This window comes from Sphaeramia orbicularis, chromosome 17, assembly GCF_902148855.1.
Source record: "Sphaeramia orbicularis chromosome 17, fSphaOr1.1, whole genome shotgun sequence".
NCBI classification, from domain to species: domain Eukaryota; kingdom Metazoa; phylum Chordata; class Actinopteri; order Kurtiformes; family Apogonidae; genus Sphaeramia; species Sphaeramia orbicularis.
Window position 1 is genome coordinate 28363219 of NC_043973.1, and position 13507 is coordinate 28376725.

At 38.1% G+C, this 13507-nt stretch overlaps 1 protein-coding gene across 1 annotated transcript; it reads left to right on the top strand.

Moving 5' to 3' along the window:
* The first annotated feature begins 1516 nt into the window (after nucleotides 1-1516).
* Nucleotides 1517-3782, top strand: LOC115437716 (aquaporin-1-like). The gene is made up of 4 exons (XM_030161037.1): nucleotides 1517-1978; nucleotides 2599-2760; nucleotides 2975-3055; nucleotides 3330-3782. The coding sequence occupies exons 1-4, from the start codon at nucleotides 1532-1534 to the stop codon at nucleotides 3507-3509; spliced, it is 870 nt and encodes a 289-aa protein (XP_030016897.1). The 5' UTR covers nucleotides 1517-1531; the 3' UTR covers nucleotides 3510-3782.
* The last annotated feature ends 9725 nt before the right edge of the window (nucleotides 3783-13507 follow it).

A 13507-nucleotide genomic window follows, 5' to 3' on the forward strand; every position in this document is an offset into this window, starting at 1 on the left:
TAATGAGAAGGACAAATCTGTTATACAGAACATCCAGCCCTTTTTACATCAAAGAAAGGTACAAAAATGATAACACCGCTATGAATCATTCAATTTAGAAGAAAACCACACATCATAAATCATTGTAAATAGTAATGACTGAAAGTAATGACATATTTTTTTGGAGACACTGATGAGACAGCGGCCAGCTAAGCAGATTTCCGTAACTAAATGTCCTCCTCAAACAGTCCTCTGAGGATTAGTCATTGTGGTTAAAAAACTATGTGTCATGTTGCAGTGAGATATCCTTTAGAACTATATTTGCATTTGACTCTGCACGCTCTTACCAACAGGAATGTGCCTAATATGACTCCATCAGGCTTGTAAGAGAGCATAAGCTGGCACAGTTAATAATTAAAAGGACATAAATTTACTTAAGGACGGAACACTTTGCCTCATCCATGTTTGATGCCACCTAAAAATAGATCATTTGTTGTTTGGACGTCCTGTGTTGCAAAAAAAATGTTAATGAAATATAGCCAGACAATGAAGAAATACTGTAAATTAATCATCTTACAAATGCCCACAGTGGTCACAAAAGTAGATTCCATGACATATGCTGCAGAGGGAGGCCCGGCTGCTGTTCTGTTTTTTTTTTTTTTTTTTTTTGTCACACTCCTTTGAGTTGGGGCCCAGGTGCATGAGGCAGTTCATTTCTCAGAGGTTTTACCTAGCAGCATTCTACCTCACTTTGAGCACAAATGTCCTTTGGGTAATTTTTTTTTAAGTTAATCTGTTAAAATATGCTCTGACATAAAGTGGGCATTCTTGCTCATTTCCTTTCTACTCATTTTTGTTTATTTATTTACAACCATTATCCCTGTTGTCTGTATTATTTTACTTGGAGGTTAGAAATGTATTCCAAATTTTCAACTTTCATGTTATTTTTATAGCATTTCATGCCTTTTCTTTGGTGTCCCATCACACTTTTGGTTTAAAGGGCTCACAACAATAGCTTTTGGGTGGTCTTTTAAAGGCTTGAGAGTGTGGTGAAATGGATGAGAAATGACATTACTACAAGGGAGTTGTCCGGCTTCTTTTTAGATCACCCTTATCGGTTATCAGCGATCATGATATGATTAGATGTTATGCAAAGCTGAACATTTCAGCGGTTTCTTAGATAGTAAAATGGTACTCATTCAAATTAAGCAGGACAGCATCTCAGACTTCGAAAGACAACAGTTTCTTGAGTTACAACAAAGTATCAGAACACAAACAAAACAGCAAATGCTTGCATGAGTAAAAAATTTACCTACGTGCGCAACTGTTTTAGGGTCTAATTCTCTTACTCACAAAAGTCCAAAGACCAGAGAGCGGTGTGTAGGGAGGTACTGTGAGAGGGGCTGGTGGACAAGGAGGGGAGGAGGGAGAGAGAGGGAGCAGAGGGAGGGAAGAGACCAGGCTTTTGGATTTCTCATTAATTCAGTGTGGCCTTCTCTTTCAGTTTTTTTAAAAGCCCGCCCACTGACCATTATCAGCTCTAGCCTTATATATGCAGCCTGTTGCTGTTGTTTGTGAGTACAAACACTTTACAGAGGACCAGCTCAAACCCGCAGTTGGAGACCACAGAGCCACCATGAGAGAGTTCAAAAGTAAGGACTTCTGGAGGGCCGTTCTGGCTGAACTGGTTGGCATGACCCTTTTTATTTTCCTCAGTTTAGCCACCGCCATTGGGAACACGAATAACACTGCCCCCGACCAGGAGGTGAAGGTGGCACTGGGCTTTGGACTGGCTATTGCCACACTAGCCCAGAGTTTAGGCCACATCAGTGGAGCCCACCTGAATCCTGCAGTTACCCTTGGGATGCTTGCCAGTTGCCAGATCAGCGTGTTCAAGGCGGTCATGTATATTGTAGCCCAGATGCTGGGTTCGGCCTTAGCCAGTGGTATTATGTATGGAGCACGTCCAAGTACCACTGACGCTCTGGGAGTCAATTCTGTGAGTAGAAACTTTTTGGTTATTAATAGAATATATGTAAACATTTGTTTTCTTTATGTGCATCTGCCAAAGTACAAAGAAATGTGGTGCACTGCAATGTAATTCCTGTTTATGTCCACAGTGCACCATTTATTTACTTTAGCAGTTTTTCCCTGTAACATTTGATATTTTGAAAACTGCAAACACTGGCATCATGTATTATTCTTTGGACATGGTGTGGTAGCTTATTATTGGATGGTGATGACACATGATTTAAACACACCCATCTGAAACTAGTTTTAAAAAAATCTGCAAAGTGCAATATAATGCATTTTGTTTTAGCTCATCTGTAGAGAACTTCAGGTAACTTCCAGTGACTTGGAGATCTGCTCACTTTGGGGAGACTCTATCATCATGCACCACAGCCAAATTACAGTGAATAATAATGTCCAGGTTTTGCACAAATGAAAAATGAATAAGCAATGTGGCACTTCTATGTTTCTGCCAAATTGCTGTCAGACATCCGGAGCAATGCCAGCAGTTGCTAAATATGAAGTGATGAAACGGATGGGAAATCATCCCTCTAAGTGACATGGACTGACAAAGTGTTCTTGTTTTGGATTCCTCTCCGACTTTTGCAGCTCAACGGTGTCACTCCCAGCCAAGGCGTGGGCATCGAGCTCCTGGCAACCTTCCAGCTGGTGCTGTGTGTCATTGCAGTGACTGATAAAAGGCGGCGTGATGTCACTGGCTCTGCACCCTTAGCAATTGGCCTCTCAGTTTGTCTGGGACATTTGGCAGCTGTAAGTTGCACCTCATACACATCCCTTTCATAATTTAATGTCGATTTAAGAACCACAGTGCATTTGAGTGATGTAAACCGGTATGATAGAGATGAAGCCGAAGTAAACACTATGATCCAGTTTTATTATTTAGCACTTCATCCCTGCCAGATACAATTTTACCAGCAGACCATGAAGATATCTTCTTATGTTGACTCTTTGTGGTCAATTACAGATCAGCTACACGGGCTGTGGCATCAATCCGGCTCGCTCCTTTGGTCCAGCTTTGATCCTGAATGATTTCACTAACCACTGGGTAAGTCAAAGCCAAATGCACACAATCTCTTTTCACATGCCAAACATTTTTTTCAGCATGCATATTGCATGTCAGCCTTAAATAATTCAATAACTGCATAACAGGCAGATAACTCTATAACCTGTGAATGCTATCATTTTACAATAAGCCTGGCTGTGATATTGACTAAACAAAACCATGACCTGGAATCTGTGTTACAATGGTTGAATAGATCTGTGTGTTTGCACATGTTAAGTATTGCTGATCCAGAGATTGATCAGAGATTCCACTGCAGGTGTACTGGGTGGGACCAATGTGCGGTGGCGTGGCAGCTGCCCTCATATACGACTTCCTCCTCTACCCCAAATTCGATGACTTCCCCGAGCGTATGAAGGTCCTGGTGAGCGGCCCAGTGGGAGACTATGATGTAAACGGTGGGAATGACGCAACAACTGTGGAAATGACATCAAAGTAGAACAAACCACACCCATTTAGCGTCATTGTACATGTCTATACTTTTGTTTGACCCCACTCAGACTGCCACTAAAGCGTTCACAATGAAGTGTGAAGAATCCTGACAGAGCATTGGGTGTAATAAAAATATTTCCTGCATCAGTATTCTGTGTTGAGCCATGTTTTTGTACTTCTTTGTATCTATGTATCACTATATGTTTCTGATGGATAATGTATTGTGTGTGCACTCTTGAATTGTCTCTCACTTTTTTAAGTAAATAAAACACTTGTTGTTAAAAGTCTTCTGTCATTTGTGGTTGTTGAAACACAGTCAGTATGTTTGTCCTGCCTATGCAAAAGGAAATAATGCATCCAAAGCACTATAGCTATGCAAAAATGGGGGAAAAAAGCAGTCCATTACACATATTTAGCTTATTTTTCAGTATTTTGAAAGTTTATTTGCTATTAAAGTGTGCAAATTGAACATACAGTATGTTTTCAGGAAATGTTTAATTTCTACAGTACAGATTCATCAAAAGAATAAGACAGCATCAAGTAAAGTTTTAAAGAGCAACCCCCAAGTTGAAGGATGAACAACATGCACCAGTTTATGCACCAGGTTATAGGATCAGAATCCGCCACCATCCCAAACTGAGGCTTTGCTGACAAAATAGACCTGTCATGTAGTGTAAAGAGGAAATATTAATCCTGCGTGTCGCAACGTTCTGCCTGTGAGTCAAGGTCTTGGGTCTTTATGAATATTTCTACCTATTAAATGAGGCTGAATGTAACCAGCAGCTCTCATTATCTAACACAGGACACGCTCAGGATTAACGCCAGCATCCCTCCAACTCTTATGTCCCACAGGAAGCCTAGAATACCAGCTTCCCTTAAACCTAACACAACTGAGACCCATGTGAGCAAAAATATATCCTTTCAATCAACTTGGATTAAAGTATTACTCCTTGTACTGCTGATGGATGGATAGCTTCCTCTGCTCATATTTTCAACACATGAAGCGTCCGCCAGCAGAGGCCAATGATATTTCTCTGACTCACCCCTTACTCTGTTACTCGCTTGGGCCGTTTGCCAAAAGGGAAGGACAGGCGAAGATTAAATGGCTTATTTGGACTTTGACGCGGCAGCTTTTGGTCATTCTTTGACAGAATACAGTCACATGTGACGTCCTTTTTGTTCTCCACGCAAGAGTACAGTGAACTTTCAATTGAGATGTATAAACTGCTGCAGCGGTAGACTCTTTACATAAAAGAGACACCTCCAGGTTAGAGATAACATTTCCCTTAAGATCACACAATCACATGAGTAATAAGACAAGCTAAAGGGACACTGGGAAAAGCACTGGCACTGTGGAGGTGTTTTCTGCAGCACAGCATGGCACAATAAAAGGAGCTGTTTAACTTGATGTAGTGTTGGAGGGTCACACAGACTGCATTAAGAACCTGTCTTCTGCTGTTAGCGTCTCACCGACTGCTTCAACTCCACTCTGCCCAACAGTTAAAAATGATTCTGACCTGCAGTCTAGATTGGTTTTAATCAAACAACAACAAAAGTCTGGTCCAGTAAAATGGTGATAACACTTCAAATCTACTCACATAATCCCTTAAACATTTAATATGAAGCTGCAGCACAGATTGGCCAACACCTGCTGCGTGGATGCAGATGAAGCAGAAGCTCCTGGCTCAGCACCGCTTGGTGTGGTTAAATTAGACTGATGTGGAGAGATTGCGGTTAAGGCCAAAATGATGGTCTAAGCCAGGGGTGTCAAACTCATTTTAGTTCAGGAGCCATATTCAGCCTAATATGATATAAAGTGGGCCAGACCTGTAAAATAATATAAATAATAGGATAAGAACTTTTCAGTGAAAAAAGTAAATTCCGTAATGAAAATGTTTACATCTACGAATTGTACTTGAACATAACATGAACAAATATGAACAACCTGAAAATTCTTCAGCAAAATAAGTGCAATGTTAACAATATTACGCCTCAGTTTATCATTTATACATGTGAATCACAACTTAGAGATCACAGTGGATCTACAAATACACAAAACAGTTAATAACAGGGAGAATATCATTAAAATTCTACATACTTCTCTTAAGACATTTCAGATATTCACATTTTTTGTAAAAGGCTAGTCTGTAAATGTAAACATTTTTGCGTAATTTTACTTTTTTTACACTAAAACAAAGAGACAAATTTACAGTTTTCATTATTTATAGGTTATTATGATAGTATTTTACTGGTTCTTATCCACTTTAGACTGAAATGACCTAAAATGATTATTAATTTCTTCAGTGTAATTTTTGCATTTCACAGATTCATCCCAGGGGCCGGATTGAACCCTTTGGCGGGCCGGATTTGGCCCCCGGGCTGCATGTTTGCATAGAAGTGTCCCATTAGATCACACAGATATCCTTATTATTAAAAGCCTGAGAGCAATTGGGTATTAACATTTGGCAATGACACCTACATTTAGTGATGTGGATTAGTTCAGCTGAAAGTCAATATCCAGACTTGTATCAGGTAATTATCAACTGCAGTATTGTATTATGTCTGCCACAGGCCTCGGTGGTCAGTGCACTGCAGGACTCTCAGCCTCCACGGGAACATCCCAGAGAGGATAAAGGAGATTATGCACAATAAGGGTTGATGAAATGTGTTACAGAGCCACTGGAAATGGATGCAAGACTTAAAATCCCCCAACATTTTAAATCCCCCCTGAGCCATATGGGTGAGTAGATTGTACTGACAACCAAACACCTGGGTTTTGCATCATACACACTGAGGGATTAATGTATATCCATGAGACGCTCCAAGAAAGACCCAAGAGCACCTGCAAACATGGCACGTATTCAGTGAAAAATACCAAAAATATCTTGCCTTTTGCCAGTGATTCCTTAGGTTTCTGCATCTCTCAGGTTCCATTATTATAGGGCCGACAAATGTTGGCACTGGTTTCAAAGAAGCAACCGTTTTCCAAGAATGTAAAGTCCCTTATTTCATAGAGTCTGTAATAGTTTGCTGAAGCTCCTCTTCTACGCCATGTTCCTCTTACAGACATTGTGCAGTGTTGAATAAAAATCTAAAGTCTAATTAAAAATCTAAAAAGGACTTGTGTGATATTCAGTCTTTAAAGGTAAGAACAGAATTAGGTTGTTTGTACTGAAAAAAATGAATCTCCATATACTCATGATTTTTATTTATCATCACTTCAAATGACAGATGGTGTATATTGAAACATAAGGAAAAACATCTGATGTGATAAAAGACCAACAAATTTAAACTACATGCACAAAAACTGAATTCCCAGTTTTTCCTTTTACATTTTTTACTGTATTAAAATATTTTATAGATATTTTCACTTTTTTGTGTAATTGGAACCCTTTGAAGTTGTACCAAAATACCATTTGTTTAACAGACAAGTACAAATATTGATTATATACTTGACTGATTTCCATTTCTGCTTCATGCTCCTCATTCATCCTTTAATTTGACTCTCCTGAGTCATGACAGACCACTGTGATAATTTCTCTCTGGGATGTTTGAGAACTCCTGCATTATGTTTTGAGACCCTAGATGATCTATATTTGGGATTCTAGTTAGTTTCTTATATTATTTCCATCTGATAAAATAAAGCAGATGTTGTCAAGTATCATGTACAGGGAAGACATGTGATCCACTGTGATATTCACTGGCACTGCATCAAAAACTGTGAAAAAGGAGGGGAAAATAAATCCTAGCAGTCTGTCTTTTTTTCATATTAATCATTACACATTTAATATTTTAAAGTTATAGCCTTCTGTTATCTCAGCTGTACATATAGGTTTATGTAGGTATTAAACTGCAAATGCTATATTCTGCAAATTTTAAGTACTATAATAATAATAATAATAATAATAATAATAATAATAATAATAATAATAATTTCTATTGCACTTTTCAAGATACTCAAAGACGCTTTACATGCATTAAAACAAAAAGATGTACAACATTCTTAGGACTATAAAATAGAGTATAAAATATAGAGAATATAGAGAAACAGTATCATAAAATCCTCAAAAACAATCATACATTAGTCATACAGATGAGCTCAAGGTAGACACATCAGAACAGATTAAATGCAATTCTAAAAAGACGACTTTGTGTGATTTTACTCGTGTGGAAACAATAGAAAATATATTCAAGGCAATAGATTTAACCCATAAAGACCCAAACAGCTACTGGCAACCAAAACCAACTACTGATGTGAAATGTTTAATAACCATTGATGCACTAATCTTATCAATACATGTAAATAATTGGTGTAAAATGCAGTTTATAATTCTTTCATGGTCATCGGATATGACCCATTTGGACGTTCAGAGGCTCCGTAGTTACAATCGAAACACCGTCATCTTCTACAACATTAATTCATCAGTAAAACCCATGGAGTTTGATAAAAAAAACAGTGGATGGAGACAGTTTATGTTCAGTTAATGATAGATTTGACTGAAAAAGTCACTTTTTCTTCAGTTTTCTCTGTTCTCATATAAAAACCTTTAACCTCCTAAGACCCAGGAAATGTCAGCAAAGTACCAGCTTTTTTTGTTTTTTATTAAATAAGTGCCTATATTGGAAACATCATGATGCAACAGTTTTTTCAGATGCAGTTTTTAACATTTTTATGGAATGTCCTTTGTGATGGACAGTTTTCTTTTCTTTTTTTTTATGTAAAGTTGTGAAACTCTTCTCCACAAATGTGGACAGAAAACCCATAGCTGGGTCTTAGGAGGTTAAAATTACTTGGAGCTTTTATGAACATCTACATAAGCTCCTGAGACCCAACAATGCATTTTTGTCCTCTGTAGTGGACAAGAGTTTCACAGCTTTACTTTGAAATAAATAATTTTAAAATATCCACTGAAAAGGACATTATATGAAAAAAAAAAATTAAAAATGTATCTGTAAAAACTGTTGCATCATGCTGTTTCCAATTAAGGCAGTTATTTAATGTAAAATGGCCAAATGTTTACTTACTAGGTCGTAGGAGGATATTCAGCCAACTAAATATAAGACAATACATGATTTACACTGGAGAAAACTCAAACTAAAAAGGATAATATTATAATAAATGGTGATGTATCACTTAAGAAAGGTTAAGTATAGAGAAAAATTTATTTGGAAATCGCAACAAAAGTACCACTGGGTTTTTATGGGCTAATGATATCAAATTAAGAATTAAAAACTGAGAACTCACAGCATCCATGGCGTATGTGCACCATTAGTCACGTCTCTGTGCATTTAAAACAGGGGGTTGTGTTCCACATGCTGGTGAGACTATTGTTGCTGATGTCAGTGGTGATTCTTTAGCAGGCTTCTCTCTCTCATTAGTGACAAGATGCAGGGTGACCTTTTAACCCGTTACTTTTTTCACACAGAAAAGTAGAATGGGAGGCAGGTTTCCTTGTCATGAATTCAAAGGAAGCTGTTTCCTTCACAGCAGCATTTGACTGATTTTAGTGCCTGTGTATCCGCCTCTGCATGACACAAGCTCAGAAAAGGAAGAGTAGAAGTGGGTGTCCTGCACATGCTCAATGTGTTTTAGACCTTAAAATGAAGTCACATTATGGGCATCATTATCACAAAGCAGAAATGCATTGAACTAAGCATAGGTTAACGTGGGCAAAGTGGTGACTGCTACAGGAGTAATTACTAATGGACTAATGCAGAAGTTCTTCAGTTAAAGCACTTTTCAACAGAATCATTTTGTCAATTTCTGTTTATCTTTCAGAAAGTAACAGTGAGTTGCTGTCTTAAATGGGCTGTGGATAACTCTAAAAGCAGCTCCCGTGCTGTTAAACAGGAAAAGTCTGAGGAGAACAGGAGACGTGGAGGTCATTCTCACTGACTGTAAATCTCTCAGCTGTTTGTAATTAAACCTGGTTCTTTAAAGCCACACATTAGATTCATGCTGGAACTATGGGTGTATCAGTCAAACACTGCCCAAAATGTGTCTTTTAGCATGACGCCCCACACTGTCTGACGAGATATGCCAGAAATCAGGACTTTGGCCTTTTGGAGGGCAAATCTGCCTGTTACTGTGAATGACCATCTTTGTCGTCATTGGCTTTCTGCTGCAATAGGAGACGGAAATGATTCCTACTAAAACCAGGGATAAAAGTGGCATTAACCTTCGGCTCAGTTGTTGCCAAGTTTACACAAAGTATAGGTCCCATTAGCAGCACCTAAATCCTGCACCCTGGTATTAAACCCGACACCAGTGATTGTCTGTGGTCTCAACAAGGGGAGGCAGAATCTGTCCATGTGCTTCCTATTTTCCTAAATAATGCTACTCACTAATGAATGACATACACCGCTCAGATTGAGTGGCATTTGGGGAATTGTCTCCAGCCTGATCTAATTTCCCTGTAAAAGCCAAACACACGTTGTCTAAGTTCAGTGTTCTAATCTCCAACGTGTCATTTGCTAACTGCTGCTGATGGGCTCTTTAATTCAAATGTCACTACTTTATTTGTAGCTGTCGCACAACAAAGTGTTTTCTCTGATGAGGCAGAGTTTAAAGAGGGGAATTTGTCGCATCGTGCAGAAAATACACAATCAATAAAGCAGCTGATCTTTTAAATCCTGGCCTACCTGGTGTTTTTTGACTGTTCTTTGCAAGAATTTAGGTTATTGCAATGCAGTACTCACTCTACCACCCCACCTCAGTGCAATCATCACAACCCATGCACCTTGTTTTTAATTTTACCTTGTACATATATATCCATTATTACCTGTAAATATCCTTATATGTTGTGTATATTTCTTATCTATAGTATAGAGTTAGCTTCTTGTATATTTTAGTATATTTAACTAGGCATTAAAAATTGGTAATAAAATCCATATTAGTATTACAACTTTATTGAAACAAATGATACATGTTTTTTATTACAAGGTAAAAATGAAAGTAACTCTTCTTATTTCAACATAAGCACCAGTGACATCAACCAGTTTCCTCAAACGGCCAGGGACGGAATAAACAACCTTCTGAAGGACGTCATCTGGGATATTAGTGAGAATAAGACAATAAGAAAATAAGAAATAAGAAATCCCCATCAGTGTCATCTGTTTAAAAAATGTTTTCATCATGACTTCAGTGATATAAAAAATTGTATAAGCCACCCTGTAGTACTTAGTATTTTAGTTGTATTTGTATATGGCTAATATGCTCCAGTATTTTGTGTGAGATATATATATATATATATATATATATATATATATATATATATATATATATATACACATACCTCCGCCAAGGAGGTTATGTTTTTGTCAGCGTTGGTTTGTCTGTCCGTGTGCAAGATAACTCAAAAAGTTATGGACGGATTTGGATGAAAATTTCAGGAAATGTTGATACTGGCACAAGGAACAAAAGATTAAATTTTGGTGGTGATCGGAGGTGGTGGTGGTGGGGGGGCACGGGGGCCCACTGTTCTGCCTTGGCGGAGGTCTGTGCTCTCTGAGTGCTTTTCTAGTAAAGACAGCGCAGACCTCCGCCAAGGCAGATCAGTGGGCCCCTGTGGCCCCCCACCCCCCACCCCCCCACCTCCGATCACCACCAAAATTTAATCATTTGTTCCTTGTGCCAGTATCAACATTTCCTGAAATTTTCATCCATATTCGGGGCACTGATCTGCCTCGGCGGAGGTCTGCGCTCTCTGAGTGCTTCTAGTTTAATTAAGTTTTTATTGAAATTTTTTACACATATATTTGACAAAACAACAAAAAATAAACAAACCAGCATTGCTTGGGTATATTACACATATTTTGATACATTTGCATTATCCAGTCTTTCCACCACCCTGAGCTCTCTAAACCACTTCCACTTCTTGTCTATTTGAGCTTCCTGTAGTCACAATCTGAGTCACCCTTTCCATTGTATATATTCCATCAATAATTGCGATCCACTGGTCCTGTGTTGGTGGTTCTGTCCTTCCCCAGTTCCTTATAATAGCTTTTTTGCAAGCCACTAAAAGTATCTTAACCAAGTATATGTCATTTCCTGCTACATTTCCATCAGATAAGTCACAAAAATCCTACAGAACATCACAGCACATTGGAATCTCACACCTCATTATTTGTTTTAGTGCTCCACACATCACTTCCCAAAACCCAGTTATTTTATCACATTTCCAAAACACATGTGTGTGATCTACATCAAATTCTCTACATTCCCTCCAACATTTCTACTGTCTGTTTAACTGCTTACTTTTCTTCTTAGGTGTAATAAAGAAACGCACCAGATTTTTCCAGGAGAACTCACTCCAGATCCGCAAACTAGCGGATGTTTGGTGATTTTGTGTAATATTTTTAGACAGTCTTTTTGCACTTTAAGTGTTTGCTGCTAAAACAGAAACAGAGCTGCTAAATGGATTTTCGTTGTTCCTGTAACATTAGTCGCTTTTCCATTGGACATATGCGCAAAACTTTACCGATATTTACTAAATGTCGAAAAAACAGAAGTGTGTTATGTCGGTTTTTCCATTAAATCACAAATGCAATGATTTGTTTATTTATTATCGCGAGATGACACGAGAAGTCATTCCATAAACATGGTGACAAACATAAATATGGTGTTGATTTACAGATATATTCATTATTATTATATATTACCCTTCTATTTTGTACTAAATTAAAAAAATGATTAAGTTTCCTGGTGTGTCCACACTTACCTCGTCATGTTTCTTTTAAACTCTTCTTGTTGTAACGTCTGTCAACATCTGTTTATTTTTATTCACATGACTCTAGTTGCAGAAAAAGGTCTTTCAATTGCAGTTTTGCGTGACGTACCATTTGCGCTACGCCCGAAAAACCACCTCTTGCCAGCGCAAAAACTTTAAATCGAAAAATGAGAGTTTTGGCAAAATTGTTGTTTTTCCATCAGACAGATTTTTATGCGCAAGTTATATTTGTGCAATTTGAGGGTCAATGGAAAAGCGACTAGTGACAATAAAGATCTATTCTGTTCTGTTCTATTCTATTCTATTTAATACTATTCTATTCTATTATTGTAGCCTCTGACTGACATTTTCTAAATTGTAATTAAATGTTTGACTGAGTAATTAAAGAGACAGAGAAAACTGAAGTGTTTCTTCCTCACCTTTTGTATTTCAGTGAATGGTGAGTGTCATTGGTGTTTGGATCTCTGACAGTCTGTTTATCTGAAAGGCTGGGACTTTTTGCCATGGTGAGTCATCGCATCGTATAAAAACATGCGTGTATTTCCCTTCTCATTAATTTGGAGAATGGTTTATCCATCTTGCTGCGGGCTGATACAATGGATGGGTGTGCGATGAACGACCTATAAATCATACTTGCATATAATCTGCTGATGCACAGCCACAGAGGCAAACGGTGTTTTCCTCTTGGTTGGACTCCAGATCAGGTACACAGGATGCAGTATCAAGCCAGCTCCATCCTCAGGGCCTGTAGCTCATTTCATTTTTTGGACAAATATTATGTATGTGCTGCGTTGTTGTGAATCAGATAAGTTCAACTGTTATATTTATGACTCATTCCTGTTATTATTGTTTTTCCAGGTGTACTCAAAATAAGTGGTGGTGTGATCACAGCTCTTCTGCATAATTATCTCCAACGCGCTCAGAGATGAGCCCCTTGGCAAAACACCGAGAGTACTGCTCTTTGGAGGCTCATCAGTGAAAAACAACATTCAGGAGTCCCTTTCTGGAGAGTGTTAAAGCTTAGAGCCTAGTAAAAAGGAGTCACTTAGAGTGGAAATGACTCCTTTTGCATGATGCATTTGAATCATATAAAATATTCTTCATAAGTTTCCTTCTTCGGATGTTAAGTATGTGATCTAAAATCTTTGTGCAGCACTTCTTCTTCTTCTTGTGGTATCTTTTTTTTTTCTTCTCCTCCCCTCTGCAAACCACTCACGACTATAAATATTGAAGCACTTCCATGTTAGTTTACACACAAGACAAAGAAAAAGCAAAG

What these genes read in the sequence shown, in the direction of transcription:
- LOC115437716 (XM_030161037.1), top strand. Translation starts at nt 1,532, where the DNA reads ATGCAGCCTGTTGCTGTTGTTTGTGAGTACAAACACTTTACAGAGGAC. An exon ending in ACGCTCTGGGAGTCAATTCT is followed by an intron (nt 1,979 to 2,598) that starts GTGAGTAGAAAC and finishes CGACTTTTGCAG; the next exon opens with CTCAACGGTGTCACTCCCAG. An exon ending in GTCTGGGACATTTGGCAGCT is followed by an intron (nt 2,761 to 2,974) that starts GTAAGTTGCACC and finishes GGTCAATTACAG; the next exon opens with ATCAGCTACACGGGCTGTGG.